General features: G+C 37.3%; 2 protein-coding genes across 5 annotated transcripts in view; both read right to left on the minus strand.

Annotated features, from left to right (window-relative positions):
- Positions 1–605: 605 nt before the first annotated feature.
- LOC145898586 (uncharacterized) lies at positions 606–15,111 on the minus strand. Of its 3 annotated transcripts, none has more exons than XM_082987096.1 (27): positions 14,977–15,111; positions 12,422–12,601; positions 10,895–11,086; positions 10,443–10,631; positions 9,604–9,789; positions 8,580–8,822; positions 8,074–8,184; positions 7,682–7,801; positions 7,357–7,531; positions 7,161–7,267; positions 6,911–7,101; positions 6,497–6,584; positions 6,217–6,408; positions 5,814–5,925; positions 5,545–5,606; positions 5,191–5,297; positions 5,000–5,099; positions 4,389–4,465; positions 4,192–4,326; positions 3,746–3,880; positions 3,535–3,677; positions 3,226–3,365; positions 2,878–2,954; positions 2,145–2,261; positions 1,894–2,031; positions 1,340–1,500; positions 606–1,102 (listed from the first exon to the last, which is right to left on the minus strand). In XM_082987096.1, the coding sequence occupies exons 1-27, from the start codon at positions 15,065–15,067 to the stop codon at positions 892–894; spliced, it is 3,780 nt and encodes a 1,259-aa protein (XP_082843222.1). In that variant the 5' UTR covers positions 15,068–15,111; the 3' UTR covers positions 606–891. The 3 variants fall into 3 exon arrangements, with proteins under 3 accessions (XP_082843222.1, XP_082843224.1, XP_082843223.1); XM_082987098.1 differs by lacking the exon at positions 14,977–15,111 and adding an exon at positions 13,345–13,440; XM_082987097.1 differs by lacking the exon at positions 10,443–10,631.
- Positions 15,112–15,608: 497 nt separating this feature from the next.
- LOC145898585 (uncharacterized) overlaps positions 15,609–18,999 on the minus strand; it is a 60,924-nt gene continuing 57,533 nt past the window's right edge. For both annotated transcript variants that reach the window (XM_082987095.1, XM_082987093.1), the window contains exons 79-85: positions 18,876–18,979; positions 18,530–18,669; positions 18,182–18,258; positions 17,444–17,560; positions 16,846–16,983; positions 16,259–16,419; positions 15,609–16,066 (exon numbers count right to left, since the gene is read on the minus strand). In XM_082987095.1, the coding sequence (XP_082843221.1) occupies positions 15,856–16,066; positions 16,259–16,419; positions 16,846–16,983; positions 17,444–17,560; positions 18,182–18,258; positions 18,530–18,669; positions 18,876–18,979 (948 nt within the window). In that variant the 3' untranslated portion in view covers positions 15,609–15,855. The remainder of the gene's footprint in view (positions 16,067–16,258; positions 16,420–16,845; positions 16,984–17,443; positions 17,561–18,181; positions 18,259–18,529; positions 18,670–18,875; positions 18,980–18,999) is intronic.

Here is an 18,999-nt window from a genome sequence, read left to right on the forward strand (position 1 = left end):
CTCCCCTTTAAACCTGCATTGCGTGATTCCAATTTACTATTTTATTTCCAGCTAAGTTTGTAAAACTTTGATGTTGTACAAACATTTGAAATGTCATGAAAAGGTATACCTTTTTAAGACCATTGGGTTTACTGACATCGAAACTAAGGCATTGCAGTTGCAGCTGTAGCGGACAAAGACAAGGTTTGAACTGATTTGTTGTGCAATATTGCCTTTTCCTTTATTGTGTCCGGTTACAGCTATGTCACGTGATCCGCCATTAAATCATGTGCTTTTACGTTTCCAGTTCAGTTTCGAGTCAGTTTGCAAAATAGATCGGTCTATTACATGTTCAGTTCAATTTTATTTTATTGCAGTGACCAGATATTGCTATGATTGCTGGGCCACAACAAGTTATTCGACAGCTTGGGATCATTCCCACATACCTGATGTTTGTTTGGTAAAAACTTTTTGCCAGTGAATCCTGCAGAGTTAGAGTTGGGATCGACATTCGGGCAATTCTTGTGCAAGAGGGTTTTGGGCCTCCCACAGACTTATTCTCAAATCCAAAGAAGTATTGTTCAAACAATGCAGACAGCATCAAAAACACTTTATTTGTTGATGTTCGAATATGAGTAATACAAGAAAATCAATTTGTACAGTGTGCAACCGGTGTATATTTTGTGCATAAAAAGATTCTTTGAACGATGTAAACAGAAAAATGGTACACAATTGGCAACGTGCAAATAAATATACAGCAATTCTGATTATTGCACAGGATATAGGGTACATTGACAATGTTACATCAGCGAATCATACAAGTTGACCACAACAAGATAATTGATGCTGGAATGTAGTTGCAACACAAAATAATCGCTTTTGAGAAACTAAAGTTCATCACAAGAAAAAGCTTTACCTGAAGTTCATATACGCGTCAAACGACTGAATGTACTCAAGAACAACCTGGTAGCAGTAATCGAACAAGTTGACGTCTCCAACCATTCCAGTGCGACAATCGCGGAGGTCTTTCACTTCTCTCATCACATCCACTCTGTTCTCACTTCTCAGCCGTTCGAGAGAGTTGGCGACGGCGCAGAAAACTCCTGTGCGACTCGATCCGTCACTGCACACAAAAAGTTTGCTGGACATAATGTACACAAACAAGCAGCATAACGTAGCGTTGTTGTGTTGCAAGGCCTTATGATAGTAAAAATGTGTGCCAGTGCGAAGACCAATTTATGAATTTCAAAACTATGAATTTAGGTCTTTGTGAATCCCTTAGTTTTACAGCGAAACATGATGCTCGCGGGCCCTCGGGCCCTCTGGAATGGGACCTGGACGCCTATTACGTATATCTAACCAGCAATGAAGAAGGGCAATAAATTTCTTTTCCCGCGCCTCGACTGCATCTTTTTGGAAACTCCACACTTTTTGGATGACTTCAAGTAAGACGGTGGGATCGGGAGGTTGCAGGTCGGACGTCCAATCGTTCAAAACAATCTGTTTCACCCGGTGAGGTGTCTGACAACATACCAAGCCTTTTAGATTGGACGAGAAGTTTGAATATCTGGCCGAACCCGAAAAATCGCCAACACGCAGCTATCGGAAGAATTATTTTAAACAGTTCGCTGAATTTAAATCACGTTTTTTTTATTCAAAACATATAAAAAAAACTAATCCTAACTTATGGAATAAATTCCAGTTGACCAAAAATACCTGTGTTCCTCAACATTATTTTAACACATTGTTTTGTTATTTTTAAGGATTAATCTTGCTGGCACTTGTATATTATTTCTCACTTTTACGATTTTAAAGAGTTTTTTCATAAAAGAAAAACACAACAGACATCTAGGAGATATGCGCCAACCAAACCAAGGGTAACCGAATGTTCAAAACGATCTGTGTTAAACATACCGTCGTTTTATCTCTCTTAACTTCCAGGTCCCTTTCATAGTAACCAGTGTGATTGTGAACCGCCCGCGTCATGACCAGAAATTCACGGAGGCAAACTGAATCGTTCAATCCCGCCCAGTAAGTGTCCTTGGAAGAAACCTTAAAGTTGGGAATTGGGTTATTAGGTCGATTAAACTATCGGTCGATTCAAACCCTTTCTAACTAAACACAGCCACAAAACCTTTAAGGTTTGAATGTTTACAAGCAGTTACCTGATCGAGCATGACGATACATCGGATGTGGTTGTCGAACACAGACCTCCAGAAAGTGTTATGGTTGCATTGCGGGGGATTTTGAGCCACCAAGTAGTAAAACCCGTTGTTGTAAGCCTGAAAAAATACACAACACTGTTGTCAACCGTACTTACAGTCGTGTGTTTAAATGTACAGAACTTTGTGACTGCAACTACTTATCCGGATATCTGTGTCAATCGAAAACCAATTATTGAAGTTCATCCACAAAAATCATACCACAATGATCACACCAGGTCACGTGACGATACAAGCGGTGCCATTGTTATCGATTCCCTTTTTCTTGTGTTTTTCTTACGTTTTTCCTGCGTTTTAAGTGTTTTATGCGCTTGATGCATTATCGACATAACCCTGAAGAAGTCCGCCGGATGGTGGACGAAACATTGGTTACAATAAACACCTTAGTTACACTAAGTGACAGAAGAACAATTCCTACACTAATGATAATGATCATGTTCTAACTCAAACGTGTGTCAAATACTTGCTCGACTGAACTAGTTGATCATCAATATTGTCCTGACAGTTTCGTTGTAAGTTTGTTGATCGAGAACAACATTTGTGAGTATCGCAAATCTTCGACAATCCAACCGAAATCACCATTTTTCGACATAACGGGCCCGCAGTATATTGCCACTAGATTTGCTGCACCGACATCGCGCGCGCAAGAAATGGGCCAGGTTGCTAAGTCACTCACCCGCATACTTGAGGCATTCAAATAAGGGGGTTCCCCGTCGCTTGGAAGCGTTCCAACGTACGCGAGGTTGTGGTCGTCTTCAAAAACGAAGCGTTGTTATACGTTAGATGTTGGTGTTTCACATAAGTGGGTTTCGCCGAACCCGATAGGTAAAATATGAAGAGTTCCATAAGCACTATATATGGTTTTAAACAAAAACTGCTGAAAATGTCTATTAACTGCCTTGTCAACCTGACGAACATTGCAGGGTATAGCGGACAAATAAATATGTGCAATACTGCGTAAGATCATTGGGCGTTTTAGTGAAGACAACAGTGATATAACCAAGCCAACAGACCAATCACCCACATGGTAGTATTGAAGGGACGGTGTTGAAGTTCGTATTAATTGGATTTTGTCCGGCTATTGTTCCGTTCAACAAGGGCGGAATTAGTGAGATGACATCAAACTGCAGCTTGATTCTTGACACGTGATATGGTCGTTCGACCCTAGATGGCGACAGAGAGTTAAAGTTGAACATGTGTATGTCAGTTATTTTGGAAAAACTGCCAAGTCAACTATACATATGATAAGAATAGCGAAATGGCAATTTTGCTGAAACCAAAACAACTCAAAGTGATAACTTATTCAAGCGAAATGTGGTGCAAAGTGGCGAACCTGCAGTGAACGACCATGGGAGCAGTGTTTTCGGCATGGGCTTCCACCGCTAGCTTATGAAGACGGAATATGGCAGAGGTGGTGTGGGGAATGCCGTGGTCGGGCCAACCCAGGTACTGGAATTGTCTGATCTCCATCGGGTTCTGCAATGTAATGTATTAACGGTGCCCTTCCTGAAAGTGTGTGTATCTTGCCAGGTATAGTGAGTCACCTGTAAACGTGGCGTGCTGACCAGGAATGTCCGGCATATGACGTTACCATGGCTTGACTCGTGCGTCGTTCTCACGCTACAGCATCCAAACTGGGTCTCATTACCTATGTGAGGCCAGTACTGGTGGCATTTTACCTAGCAAGGAAACAACAGATCATCCACGATATTCGCTTTGGGAAGAACTTACATTGAAAATATTTTGATCCAACTATAGGTAAAAATATGGGTAAAGTGCGGTTGTGATTTTGTTCCATTAACGCTAAAAACTAGAAGTGCGATGCTGCATTCAAAAGGAGAGTTTGGTGTTTTGTACAAAATTTGTGCTACAAATGTTCAAATGACTGTTCGTGCACATGTGTACAATATGAAGGAGTAGCGTGAAACTGTATTTGCTATTTTTAATCGAACAAAAGTCAAATGTTTTTAAAATAGTTTTTATATAGTACCTTGAAGTCCTCTAGTAGCTGGGTAAGCATCACTATCACACCGCAGTTATTTTCCGTCACCATCCGCCAGAAGTCGCTGCAGGTCGCCGGTAACGGGCCTTGCGTTGCGATGAACTTTTTCGGCCGCGAATAACCCTGCGAAAATGGCGTGATCGGGGTTACGCGAGGTCATTGCAGGTTTGACAGTAGTTCCTTACGTTAATGTAGGAAGCGTTTATGTAATCGCCCATCTCCTGGGTGAATGCTTTTTGCAGTGGTACTCTTGCATCGTCGCCTGAAAAATCACATAACTTTAGTATTAGTATTTTTTGACCACACCGGGATTTGAATCCAGGATATCCTGGCCACGAATCCCGATCAGGTTTTCTTATAGGTATATAGGTCGGACACTTGACCAATGCTGCCAATTTACCATTGGATCGGAATTGTGGTCGGATTTGCAAGTGGTGCTTCTTGTGGATAGAAACAAAGACCTTCAAGGAACTTAAAGTAAAAGTTACAACAATGCCTTGCTGGAAACCTCACTTCCGCAACGTTACCGAAAATAATCCCATGACAAGGCAAAAATTCATAGAATAATAGATCACTGCCAGTCAGTTGCCTTGGATATTCAAAAGCTTATCAGCCATTCTTAGTTGAACGACAATAGAAAACCTTTAGAGGAACCCAGCAAAAAACTATGACTCATAATAGAAAGAATGATGTGAAAGGACACGATCGCCACCAATCAATATGACACAATGAAACGAAAATTGACTCATTTGAGGAAGTACAGATTAAGGTAAGCACCGAAAGCTAAACAACTCACTTGGTAGAGTGTCATGAAAACGGTTCTTGCCTTGCGCCGTCGCTCTTTTGCCATAGTCGGTACTCACCCGGGACTTCCCCTCCAAGCTAGAGAGTACTTCCTGTTTGCATTATATTAAGCGTTTAGGTTCGCAATTCAATCACAAATAACAGGAGCATTTTTATTTGTCATGTACATCATGCAGGCCTTACTTCGAATTCGCGACGAAATTGTTGATCCTCGTCAGATCTCTTTTGGTTGAAAGTGGCCAAAAGGGACTCTGCGTCGATCGCGAACTCACTTAGTCGTACTGAATCTTCTTAACATCAAAACACAAAGGGATAAGCAAGGTTATCATCGTCACAGACCAAACAAATAAGCACGCTGCATTTTGATGCAGAAATTAGATTTTGTTCAGAAACATTGGCCAATATCGAAGGATTTTGTGGGGTGTGAATTAATAAATCCACTTCAGCCTAACAAAAACTACCAATTTTTCTGTACATTTCGCCGCTACACCATTGCTCTTGGCAACACATATAATTACGTGTATTCTTCGAGTATACCTGTGTGTAATAACGGCATCTCATGATTCTCTACGGCATCTTGGCGTCGCAGCAGTTGTTTTCTAGATAATTTAGATAATGAAATAAAACAAATGTTCTGGGGTAGCAGAAGATAGTACAAAGACGTAAGTTCATTCGTATTGTGCCAGAATGTAAACCTCCAACATCTGGTGTGAAAGTATTACAAAAAATAAATCTTGACATTTTAAACCATCAAAACAATTCTCATTTCTGAAACGGGTTTTCACAGTTAGGTAAGGGAGTAATACCTTCTGCACATTATGACGATGACAACTATGCCGACGAGAATGATAACAACAACTGCCACAACAGCGTATTGAAGTGCACTTGAACCCGAAGGATGACGTTGAGAATCGGCACCTTCACAAAGCAATTTATGTGTGATAGTTTATTTTTAAAGATATACATCAATAAAGATGCAACAGCAAGTTTGGTTTGAAAAAAATTACTACATGTTCTAAAGCATTTGCGAAAATAATTTTTTAGGCTCACGCACTTTTGGGTGCCAGGAAAAGAAATATTCAGAAAATATCTTCAAATTATACAAGTCCCTGTCAGTTGCTGGGTACCAGGCTAGGTGAGGCCTATTGGGTCACTACAGTGGCCCTGTCTGTGCTAATAAGTACAATAAGTTTGCACTCAATAAAGTACCTGTGCACTGGGGAGCTGTTGGACTCCATCCAGAACTCACACACCAGGAACTTGCTGTTGAACTTGGCTTGTAACCAGGGGAGCATGTAAAGTTACATTTTGTGTTGTAGTTGCATGAGCTCGAAGTGCATTGTGGAATGCAGAAAACTGATTGCATATTAGTACCAGGTTGCAGTGCTGGACATGTGATAGCTGTTAATCAAAACAATCCATTAAAAATTTCTATAAACCTTAAAGGTTACTCACAACACACTCTATAAAAACCTTAAAGGTTACAAACCTTGCACAGTAATATTGGTGGAGGCTGTAGTGGTTTGTCCATTTACAGTGGCTGAACATTTATATTTACCGCTATCACTGAAGAGTGGCTACAAAAAGTTATAAAACATCAAAAATGAAAACATTTTCGTTGCATGTTAAATATTAAGGCAACAAGCCTCTGATTTGAGTCAGCGCATTTTTAGAAAAATCGAATTTGCTTATATGCTACAAACATTATGTGCCATAAGCTAATAAACCTGTTGACATCAATTAGAGGCTTGTTGCTTCCTTAAAACACATAAAATGATTTAAAGAAAAGACAATGCCTACAGAGGCCAGATCATTTTGTTGCAGATAGAAGATTTTAGAACAAAAACCAGAAACACAAAATGTGAACACAAATATGGACACAAGAATCATAGCAGGTGTTTACCTGGTTAAAATGTAAACAAGCCTTGTTTGAAGATTGTAAAAATGTTTGGTAAATACGACTCATGGGTAACGAAACCCATTTAGGTTTTGGCAAAGGATTTCCATAACCTGTGCACCCAACTGCACAGTTTGTTATATTATCAAATCGATTAACAGTGAAGGATTCAGTCGAAACCATCAGAAGGGCATTTTCTGTTATTTATAAATAATGTGTTTAACTAGAGTAACTTTTTAATAAAAGTTTAACCCACCAAGCACATTGATATAAATATATCCTGTTATACTGATGCTTGTTGCAGGACCAATACTGCATGTGACTGAAAATGTGGTGCTGTTTTGTAAAGCAGTACTTGATACTCTGCAAAAAGTTTTATTTAGGGTATAAATTCTTTTTTTGTAAAAACTGTAATTTAAATACAAAAGTGATGGGAATAGTTGAAGACTTACAAATAATTGAGGGTTCTGTCTGTAAGTGATATTGGAGACCAATTGTGGGTTTTTGAGCCCATTGTCAAGTGACAATTTACTTGTTTCGTCAATGGATTGAGCACTCGAACATAAATTGTCAAACTTCTACCCCTTTTCACGTTCACAGATGATTTTGTTTGAATTGTCAAAGTTCCTGAAAGTGTTGGCCAACAAAGATTGTATGATGATTGTTTAAAAAACATCAAGTTAAATTCAGCATCAAATAAAAACAAAACAGTTATAATATTATCAAATATTCAACATATTGTTAAACAGTATAAAAAATACATATTTCCAAACATACTTGAAGCACACCGTGGACCATAGTAGTATTTTGTACAAGTACAAGTATAACTGCATCCTAGTGGCTGACAGGTCCCACCATTTACACATTGATGATTTGTACAACTAGAATGCCCATACACTGCATAGAAAAACAGTACAAGCTTTAAATATAAAAACAAAAAACTGCTCCATATTAATAATGTTTGTTTTTAAACAAAGCGATCTGTGACAGCTCGGATGGATTTTGATGAGAAAAATATATTTCGCCTAAACATCATCATCAATTTCTCCAACTTATTCAAATAATTATATCGAAATGGTGTGCGATCGACAGCCTGCCAAGGGCCTTTGGTTTTTAAACTGATGTTTATTGGTCATTAATTACATTGCTCCGCATTAGTAAAATTCTACCTTTCTTTTCACAAACAAACTTTGCTGTTGTTCCAGTGCAGCCATATGCATAAAGGTCATTTGGTGCTTGGTTTGAAATCACAGCACATGTATCTCCACTTCTACCAATAACTAAATAAGCAATAACAGATGATAAACCAGGGATCAATGAGTGGCATCATGGCATGGCAAGTGATTTCAAAATTTGTAAACTGGAATGTTACTTCAAAAAGAATGTGAAGTGACCTGGATTCTGATATTCACCGTCAACAATTGTTAAACAGATATGTCTATATTTGTGAAGGAACATAAATAGCTACACAAACATACATACTACATAACCAACATTAGTAAATGCAAGATACACTTGGTTCATACATATATTTGTGATTCCCTTGCACAGTATTATAATTCACAATAAAATATCAGGTAAGGCCAATATTGCAAACGTTCTAATGCATTATTTTAACTTTTTCTTTTTAAAATGTTGTAAACTGTATGCGTCTGAGTACAACCTTACACCCCACCAGTTTTTCCTAGTAGTAACGTGTTGTCATCCCACATCCACATTCCATCTTTTTTGGACAGACCAATAAAATACAAAGACCTTGTTAACTGGTCTTTAACATTAGAAAACGCAATGCCTGAGGATAAAATTGCCAATCTTGCACTTTTGCCATCACAAAAGTTTACAGCTTGGGTGCGTGTTACTTCATTTGGTGATATGAAGTATTGACATGATGAGGAAGCAGGTAGTCTTTTCCAGTTGTCTAAAAAAAGTTATTATTATGATTTTATCCATTTCTTGTAACAAAATTTATTTACAAACAGAATTTGCCATTACTTGCTCTTTAATCACAATAAATCACCACATAAATTACAACTCTGGATTTGATGTTACATCACAAAGACAAACCTTGATTTTTAGCAACATCACAGAGCTACTGAATGTAATTGTCAGAGTATTTACAAAACTACAACATACATTGATTTTTTAATTAAAGTGTACAAAAGTTAATAAAACATAATTTAGGGTAACGAAGCAGTCTTATTTTCTTACACAAAGAATATGTTGAATAATTTTTTGATAATCGGTGTGTAATGAAGCCTGTTGTTAAACAGAGCAGCTAACATATTAAGTTAACTTAATAAAAGCTAAAATATTTATAAAAGGAAAACGAAAAATATTTTCCTTCTAATATATTTTGTACATCATATATTGTTTATCCATTTTACCAAAAATGAAAGGTAATACAGGGACTGCTTAATATAGGTTTGTTTTTATCAGTAGAAGAAGATTGAAATCAAATCCAAATACTGGTATAAATAATGCAGTATATTTAACTTTTTTAACCTACTAACAATATATTTGCTGTGGGTTCACTTTTACTATTGTTTTTAGTATCAGGCACTCTTTATATAGAATGATTACAATTTAAAGAAATTCTATCCTCGGAAACAGTCAGAAACTAGCTTTTATGTTATTCAACACATTCTCATCTTTTTTCAAACAGAAATTAGTTTTAAACCACAATACAAAATACATCTTACATTTACAACTGGGTATTCCATTACTCCATCCACGTTCTGCACATGTTGAAGTTTTTGCTCCAAACAGTATGTAGTCAGAATTTGAACATGCAAATGAACACTTGGTACCAAATGGACATTGTGTGCCACTGCATTGTGGGCAACCAGCTACCAATATGCTTGCTTGAGGTCGTGAACAAGTAATTGCTGCAAAAATTATAACCATAACAAAATGTTTAAAACATCCCCAAAAAATCTAAATAACATGCAGATGCAACTAGAGTCCTTCTACCTTCTGTGTTCAGTTCCTGTTGCTCAATTAAAATCATTACAATCTAAATTAAGTCATATCTATAATTTAGGATTAGGAAGTGTTTACCACTTACCAGTCACTTTCTGAATGCAAGCAGAATGTAAAAGGTGCAACTGTTGACATTAGTATAGATAAAAGGTAACTAATCCATAGTAATTATAGAATCCTAGCTTTATCATGTCAAAGGTAAACAAGAGTCTACCAAATTCATACTGTATTGGACTTAAAATAATGTAAGACTAAGACAGTAGACAGACAGGAAAAGTAAAAGTTATTTCAATGAGTATATTACAAAAATATAGTATGAGTGTATTTTGTTTTTTGTAATATTAGTGCAGCAATAACTAAAACAGCCGTCAACCGATAATGTTTAAGTGAGCTGCAGACAGGACCACGTTTTTGACCGATTCGGTCTCATCATTGTAGATCTGGTGACTTACCACAATACTGCCAGCTAAATATACAGGAAAAGACTTTAAATTATGAAGTTTCCGTCAGTTGTTGGGTACCAGGCTAAGAACAGTAAGTTTGCAGGAATCAAAAATACCTGTGCACTGGGGAGCTGTTGGAGTCCAACCAGAACTTGTACAAAGAGAACTTGTTGTTGTTAAGCTTAGCTTGTAACCAGAGGAGCAAGCAAAATAACATGTTGTGCCATAAGTGCATGAACCATCACTACACTGTGCGTTGCAAGTGATTGGTTGCATATTAACACCTCTCTGAAGTACTGGACATCCTGTAAAAAAGCAAAATCTAAATGTTTTTTTCACTATCAATATATTTTATTTGATTGTACTGATTCTCTTTTGAAACAAATCTGTTTATTTCTGCACAACACCTGTTTAAACTTTTTGGTTTTATCATGAAAGTCTTTGTAAACCCTTAATAACCCTTCTTTCCAGATTGAGCAATGCTGTAGTAATCAAAATGGTGCTCAAAAAAGTTTAGAACAGATTTATTTTTGCAACTAAGTCAGTTAGTGTGCACTCAATAAAATACCTGTGCATCGGGGTGCTGTTGGATTCCATCCAAAAACTCCACACCAGGAACTTGCTGTTGAACTTAGCTTGTAACCAGGGGAGCATGTAAAGTCACATCTTGTGTTGTAGTTGCATGTGCTCGAAGTGCATTGTGGATTGCAAGAAACTGATTGCATATTAGTGCCAGGTTGCAGTACTGGACATGTGATAGCTGTTAATCAAAACAATCCATTAAAAATTTGTCTAGTTGAACATTATCCACACCCATTAGCAGAGTCGCTTACTATCAATAAAATTAAAAAGTGCTTATTTATAAGCATACTGTGATAAACGTGTTACAGCAGGCTTTGATGACAAAAAAGGTCATCTTGTGTTGTAATTCATAATGAGCTCCTTTGGCAATTTACCAAGTGAGTAAATAAAAATCATTTTTTACCAAACAGGTCATCAATAAGAAAATTTTTTGTCTTGTCCAAAGGTAGCGCAGGCCATAAGGGCAAAAAATTTGTCAGTCATGACAATGGCAAAAATTACACTCACAAAAGATATGTCAGATTGAGCAATGCAGCTTATGATTTATCGATTTAGTCCTTTAAGTACTAGTTTGTAACACAAATAATTTCCAAATTAAGTTACGTAACATTGTACAACTAAGCTAAACCTTGAAATTTAGGTAATTTAAAATAAACATGCATTTTGTGCAATAGAAAATACATTTTTTAATATTCACGCCTTATCCCACTTGACTTAGACACACCACCTAAACTGTTGATGCTGAGATAGAGTTACGTGAATGTTTGACAGTATGTAATACCATTGTTATTTAAGCTTAGTTTTTTTCTTTCCTATAGATATTCAAGGTATTTTTGTCCAAACTTACAATGTTTGAGAATCTTTTTTTCATACTTTACCTTTATTACACTGGACTTCCACCAAGTTTATAAATGTAAATGATCATTCAGACAAACTTTAACACCATTATGTTTGTAATATCAATACAGTAAGCTTGCAGCCAAACCACCTGTGCACTGGGGAGGTAATCGAGTCCATGTGGAACTTTTACAAACAGAACTTTTTGCTGAGCTTAGTTTGTAACCAGGGGAGCAAGTAAAAGTACAAGATGTATCATACGAACAAACACCAGCACTACAGGGTAGGGCACAAGAGACTGGTTGCATGTTTGTGCATGAAGTATGAGTTACAAGTGCACTTGAATGGTTACAGCATAATTGAAATGTTAAATAAATACTATTCTGTTATAAAGCCTTATCATTGCTATGAATTGCAGGTTTTCAGTAGTAGGCAATTTTGAAATAACTAAAATGGGGTGTACAACCTGGCCCAAATTTTTTTATCCTTAACACCAACCAACCAACAACAAAATGGTGCAATTGCTTCATTAACAAATTAAATTTTGGCACAGGTTTATTTAGCAATATTTCGGACAATATTTTCATTTAAAATTGACAACCCATCCGAACAGTACATTTTCTATATATTTTTTTGGAAAATATTGGGCACCTACAGTTATTCTTGCTACACTTGCCTACGCATTGTGGTTCTGGGCTCCATACTCCATTTGTGCATGTTCTTGTATTGACTGTTATTATGTAACCCGACTGGCAATTGAAGTCACATGTTTGCCCATTGTTGCATTGTGATTCTAGGCACGTACACCCAGGATATACTTGAAGAGGCGACGACACAGCAGGCAATGATGGACATACTGGAAGGTGAAAGTATATTCAGATATAAGTGATAAAGAAAATGTCTTACAAATAAAATTGTGTTCTGTTTCTTTAACAAACAAGTAGATAATGTTCAAGTGTACAAACATGCAACAAGTTATGCTTGGTTGATGGGAAAATACTAATACACTTGGATACAGAGCTTTTGGCAAAATCCACATATCTGTCTGTGCAATATACAAAAATTTGTACAAATGTTAATAGTTTGGTTTAAACAGGGTAACCACCTGCTATTTTTGTCATATTGAAATAATACACCAATTTATAGCGTTAGTATTTGCACAGACTTCTATGTAACATAGGTTCATATATAAATCAAGTTTGCCGAAAACTCTGTGACCCGGTGTTTTATGCTTCATGTCAACATTGGTTCCGATGTCATAATGTTGCAGGTAAAGATTGCTTAGAATTGCATTGGTATTGAAAGAAGTTCTTCAATAACATGAATGCAGTGCAGTGAAAAACATTTTTATGTTTAGGCAAAGCAGAAATTGTCAAAGAATGTAAGTACGAAGCACCAAAATAAAAACTTATGTTTAGATGAAGAAAAAAGCTTTTGGAATCTTTGCCTACACAAAAGTTTTTGGTGCTTGATATGTTCCTCGATAATTTCAACTTTGTCAATGCTTGAAATTTTCCCAAAAAAGGAGTTACTGCTGCGCTACACGCGATAAATCGAACAACTCCTGTCTAAACCAATGCATTTTCAGAGAATCTTTACCTGCAGCATTATGACGTCAGACCCATTAATGACACGGGGTCAGAACCATAGATCAGTGTTTTCTCGAATGATGAGCAAAAAAGAATTCATCTCCGGAATTTCCCCAAAGTGAAAAGATGTTAATCGCCGACAATTGATGTTTATAATGCAGTAGGTATACGTGTCCCATAGAAATCAGTCACGAAGGCCCATTATAGTATTTTGCAGTGTCGAATATTGTTTAACACGAATGAATTCACGCATAAACAAATTTAAATATTACCGGTACAGTTTCTTATTTTATTTTTAAACATTTTAGCTGGGATTGTAGACTTTTCATTTTCGTTTATCTTGTAGTAAATACTTATTGTATTTATTTTCCCTATGCTTTTGCTTTTAACGTCGCTTGTGTTTAATAAGGGTTGTTTTTTTTGCTTGCAATAGAAAACTAAAAGCATTATCGCACGTAGGATCATAGAAGAGAATAGGGGAGACCGGGGATAGCTCGGACGGTTTTGGGAAAATTGCTCATATTTTTTTTAATTTAAGAACCTTTTTTATTCTTAAATTTTAAATTTTATTTTGTTTTAAGTAGTAAAGCATTACTCAAAAAACAAAAGGTTTGTCGTTCGTTTTAGCACACTAAAAATGTTTGTTCAGTCCATTTTTTTAACAGGTCTCAAATGTCCGAAGTCACCCCGGTACCGGGGTAACATCGGACGTCACTGGGGATATCTCGGACAGCAAGTTTTAACAGACGTTTTTTTTGTTTATTTAACAAGTAACTGAAATTAAACTTGGCGCAATATCAGCATTGGGGCATTAGAGCATAAAATATCATTCAAGCTTTCAGGAATCGGGGCGTGGCCACTTATCGTTTCGACCCTTCCACACGTTCATGCTTTGGGTAAATCGTGTACGTTTAACGGCAGCACGGATATCATAGATTTTGGAGTCAACAAACGATTTTTATTTTTGGGACTTTTTCTTACTGCCAAAATTCAATCATTTCATCCAGCCTCTGTTTATTCTCTACTATGACCGATAATTTTTCATAAAACTCAAAAATTGTTGCCTTTTCGCGATATTTTTCCATGATGTCCGAAGTATCCCCGACCACGTGACGACATAGAAATTCTTAAACTCTGGCCGTATTTTTAAAGGTTACACAAAATCATCATTGGCCTACATATTTGATTATGCAATCAACCCAAAATTACTGCATTTTGATTAACTGTGACAGATATATAACCTTCCACATACAAATTGAAAAACTTGGTTTCACTGATAAATTGACTTTTTCGATTATAACTTTTTAAGCAGACATGATTTACTTCCAAAGTTCCTGTTAACGTTTGATAGAGACATAAAGCTTTTGTAAAAGTGTCTTAACAATACCTAATTGTGACGTAAAATACCTGGTCCGAGGTATCCCCGTGTCCGGGGTATCCCCGGTCTCCCCTACACGATAGAAGTATTTTATGTTCCATGAATATTGTAAACAAATTCGATATTTTAAAATGTTTGCGGTTGATGTATTTTAAACTGAATGGCAACAGGCACAACAAGTATGACTCTTCTGCCGTATTTTCTACGTCTGTCAGCTTTAGCAATTAACAATATGAACAAGCTTCTTATAATTTTAAGAAATACCATTATCTGTAGATTTCGTAGTTGTGTAGACTTTGTTTGGCTCACAAGGAACTGACAAGAACACAACGGTTAAAACCAACAATAAAAGCATATGTCCAGGCTTTGAAAGTATATAAAAAGCGAATCGTGTATTTGTTTTCCTGGGAAAAACACCTTTGAAAATACTATTCATAGAAAAAAGTATTGTGGATAAATCTTTACCACCAATATCTCATATCTGAATAAACTTATTATACTGCATCAAAATACTAAACTCTGTTCATCTCCTCTTAACACAAACCCTCAAAAATTCTAATGAGATCAATCATCAAATTTGCCCGGTTATGGAAAGGTGGCGGCGACGCTACCTTCTGAGGCCTGTTGTTTGCTTGCCTTTGAAAACTCCCTCTTTTTGCTTTAAGGAAGTTAAGGAAGCAAAATGCTCATTGTTTAATATCATTGTTTCGAACCAACCCCAGCGATGACTTCCTTACTTTCCTTCTTGTGATAAGACAAACAAACACAAAGCGAAGCAAACTTGCCTCATTCGATCTACATGAACATACTCCCATTTAACCTGCATTTGCGTGATTCCAATTTACTATTTTATTTCCAGCTAAGTTTGTAAAACTTTGATGTTGTACAAACAGTGTGCAACCGGTGTATATTTTGTGCATAAAAAGATTCTTTGAACGATGTAAACAGAAAAATGGTACACAACTGGCAACGTGCAAATAAATATACAGCGATTCTGATTATTGCACAGGATATAGGGTACATTGACAATGTTACATCAGCGAATCATACAAGTTAACCACAACAAGATAATTGATGCTGGAATGTAGTTGCAACACAAAATAATCGCTTTTGAGAAACTAAAGTTCATCACAAGAAAAAGCTTTACCTGAAGTTCATATACGCGTCAAACGACTGAATGTACTCAAGAACAACCTGGTAGCAGTAATCGAACAAGTTGACGTCTCCAACCATTCCAGTGCGACAATCGCGGAGGTCTTTCACTTCTCTCATCACATCCACTCTGTTCTCACTTCTCAGCCGTTCGAGAGAGTTGGCGACGGCGCAGAAAACTCCTGTGCGACTCGATCCGTCACTGCACACAAAAAGTTTGCTGGACATAATGTACACAAACAAGCAGTATAACGTAGCGTTGTTGTGTTGCAAGGCCTTATGATAGTAAAAATGTGTGCCAGTGCGAAGACCAATTTATGAATTTCAAAACTATGAATTTAAGTCTTTGTGAATCCCTGGAATGGGACCTGGACGCCTATTACGTATATCTAACCAGCAATGAAGAAGGGCAATAAATTTCTTTTCCCGCGCCTCGACTGCATCTTTTTGGAAACTCCACACTTTTTGGATGACTTCAAGTAAGACGGTGGGATCGGGAGGTTGCAGGTCGGACGTCCAATCGTTCAAAACAATCTGTTTCACCAGGTGAGGTGTCTGACAACATACCAAGCCTTTTAGATTGGACGAGAAGTTTGAATATCTGGCCGAACCCGAAAAATTGCCAAAACTCAGCTATCAGAAGAATTATTTTAAACAGTTTGTTGAATTTAAATCACGTTTTTTTTTTATTCAAACAATAAAAAAAACTAAAAAACTAATCAACTTATGGAATAAATACCAGTTGACCAAAAAGATCTGTGTTCCTCAATATTATTTTAACACGTTGTTTTGTTATTTTAAAGACTTAATCTTGCTGGCACTTGTATATTATTTCTCACTTTTACGATTTTAAAGAGTTTTTTCATAACCTGTTACCAGTTTGAGCGCCCTGGATAAGAAAATCACAACAGACATCTAGGGGATATGCGCCAACCAAACCAAGGGTAACCGAATGTTTGAAACGATCTGTGTTAAACATACCGTCGTTTTATCTCTCTTAACTTCCAGGTCCCTTTCATAGTAACCAGTGTGATTGTGAACCGCCCGCGTCATGACCAGAAATTCACGGAGGCAAACTGAATCGTTCAATCCCGCCCAGTAAATGTCCTTGGAAGAAACCTTAAAGTTGGGAGTTTGGTTATTAGGTCGATTGAACGCTGGAAAACATACATTTCAAGCCATTTTCCTATTTTACATTTAATTTTAATTTTGCGAACAAGTTAAAGCAGTGATTCTAACAGCGGGCGGTGGAAAACCAAAGGGCGATTGGCGATAAGATATATTGTCCATTCACATGCAGTTTAGTCGACACAACTGTTATGCGACTTATAAGATATCAGAATGCATCGATGTTATATTTTACCTTGAGTTTAAATTAAAGTTTAAGAAACTGGCGTGGTTGCATTGATATTGTCCGCAAAAAAATGGAAAATACATTTGCCATCATGTTTTCGCGGGGGAGGGTGCCCATCAGGAAAAAAAATTAGAAGCTCTGGCTTAAACTATCGGTCGATTCAAACCCTTTCTAACTAAACACAGCCACAAAACTTTTAAGGTTTGAATGTTTACAAGCAGTTACCTGATCGAGCATGACGATACATCGGATGTGGTTGTCGAACATACACCTCCAGAAAGTGTTATGGTTGCATTGCGGGGGATTTTGAGCCACCATGTAGTAAAACCCGTTGTTGTAAGCCTGAAAAAATACACAACACTGTTGTCAACCGTACTTACAGTCGTGTGTTTAAATGTATAGAATTTTGTGACTGCAACTACTTATCCGGATTCCTGTGGCAATCGAAAACCAATTATTGAAGTTCATCCACAAAAATCATACCATAATGATCACACCTGGTCACGTGACGATACAAGCGGTGCCATTGTTATCGATTCCCTTTTTCTTGTTTTTTTCTTACGTTTTTCCTGCGTTTTTAGTGTTTTATGCGCTTGATGCATTATCGTTATGACATAACCCTGAAGAAGTCTCGCCGGATGGTGGACGAAACGTTGGTTACAATAAACACCTTAGTTATACAAGTGCCAGAAGAACAATTCCTACACTAATGATAATGATCATGTCCTAACTCAAACGTGTGTCAAATACTTGCTCGACTGAACTATAGTTGATCATCAATATTGTCCTGACAGTTTCGTTGTAAGTTTGTTGATCGAGAACAACATTTGTGAGTATCGCAAATCTTCGACAATCCAACCGAAATCACCATTTTTCGACATAACGGGCCCACAGTATATTGCCACGAGATTTGCTGCACCTACATCGCGCGCAAGAAATGGGCCAGGTTGCTACGTCACTCACCCGCATACTCGAGGCATTCAAATAAGGGGGTTCCCCGTCGCTTGGAAGCGTTCCAACGTACGCGAGGTTGTGGTCGTCTTCAAAAACGAAGCGTTGTTATACGTTAGATGTTGGCGTTTCACATAAGTGGGTTTCGCCGAACCCGATAGGTAAAATATGAAGAGTTCCATAAGCACTATATATCGTTTTAAACAAAAACTGCTGAAAATGTCTATTAACTGCCTTGTCAACCTGACGAACATTGCAGGGTATAGCGGACAAATAAATATGTGCAATACTGCGTAAGATCATTGGGCGTTTTAGTGAAGACAACAGTGATATAACCAAGTCAACAGACCAATCACCCACATGGTAGTATTGAAGGGACGGTGTTGAAGTTCGTATTAATTGGATTTTGTCCGGCTATTGTTCCGTTCAACAAGGGCGGAATTTGTGAGATGACGTCAAACTGCAGCTTGATTCTTGACACGTGATATGGTCGTTCGACCCTAGATGGCGACAGAGAGTTAAAGTTGAACGTGTGTATGTCAGTTATTTCGGACTAAATGCTAGTTCTTCATAGAGGGAAATGCACTTTTCTGGAGCACTTGGTGACAAAAAAACAATTTATTTTAACTGTTTCAGTGGGAAAGCGGCAAACACGCAATAAGTCATATGAGAGTTGTTTTCAAAAGTACAAAAAACGTTGGCCAACCTGGCGAGGTGGTCGCAGTATTGGGGAAATCCCAAAACATCGACGTCAGTGTTTCCCATTGTGTACAATTCAGTAACTAGTTTGTGCAGGAAAACGTATTGTTCCTGCGACCACAAGCAAAAAA

Source organism: Ascidia mentula, chromosome 4, assembly GCF_947561715.1.
Source record: "Ascidia mentula chromosome 4, kaAscMent1.1, whole genome shotgun sequence".
Taxonomy (NCBI): domain Eukaryota; kingdom Metazoa; phylum Chordata; class Ascidiacea; order Phlebobranchia; family Ascidiidae; genus Ascidia; species Ascidia mentula.

What these genes read in the sequence shown, in the direction of transcription:
- LOC145898586 (XM_082987096.1), bottom strand. Translation starts at nt 15,067, where the DNA reads ATGCTTTTATTGTTGGTTTTAACCGTTGTGTTCTTGTCAGTTCCTTGT. An exon ending in TACGAAATCTACAGATAATG is followed by an intron (nt 12,602 to 14,976) that starts GTATTTCTTAAA and finishes TTCACCTTCCAG; the next exon opens with TATGTCCATCATTGCCTGCT. An exon ending in AACAGCACCCCGATGCACAG is followed by an intron (nt 10,632 to 10,894) that starts GTATTTTATTGA and finishes GCTTTTTTACAG; the next exon opens with GATGTCCAGTACTTCAGAGA.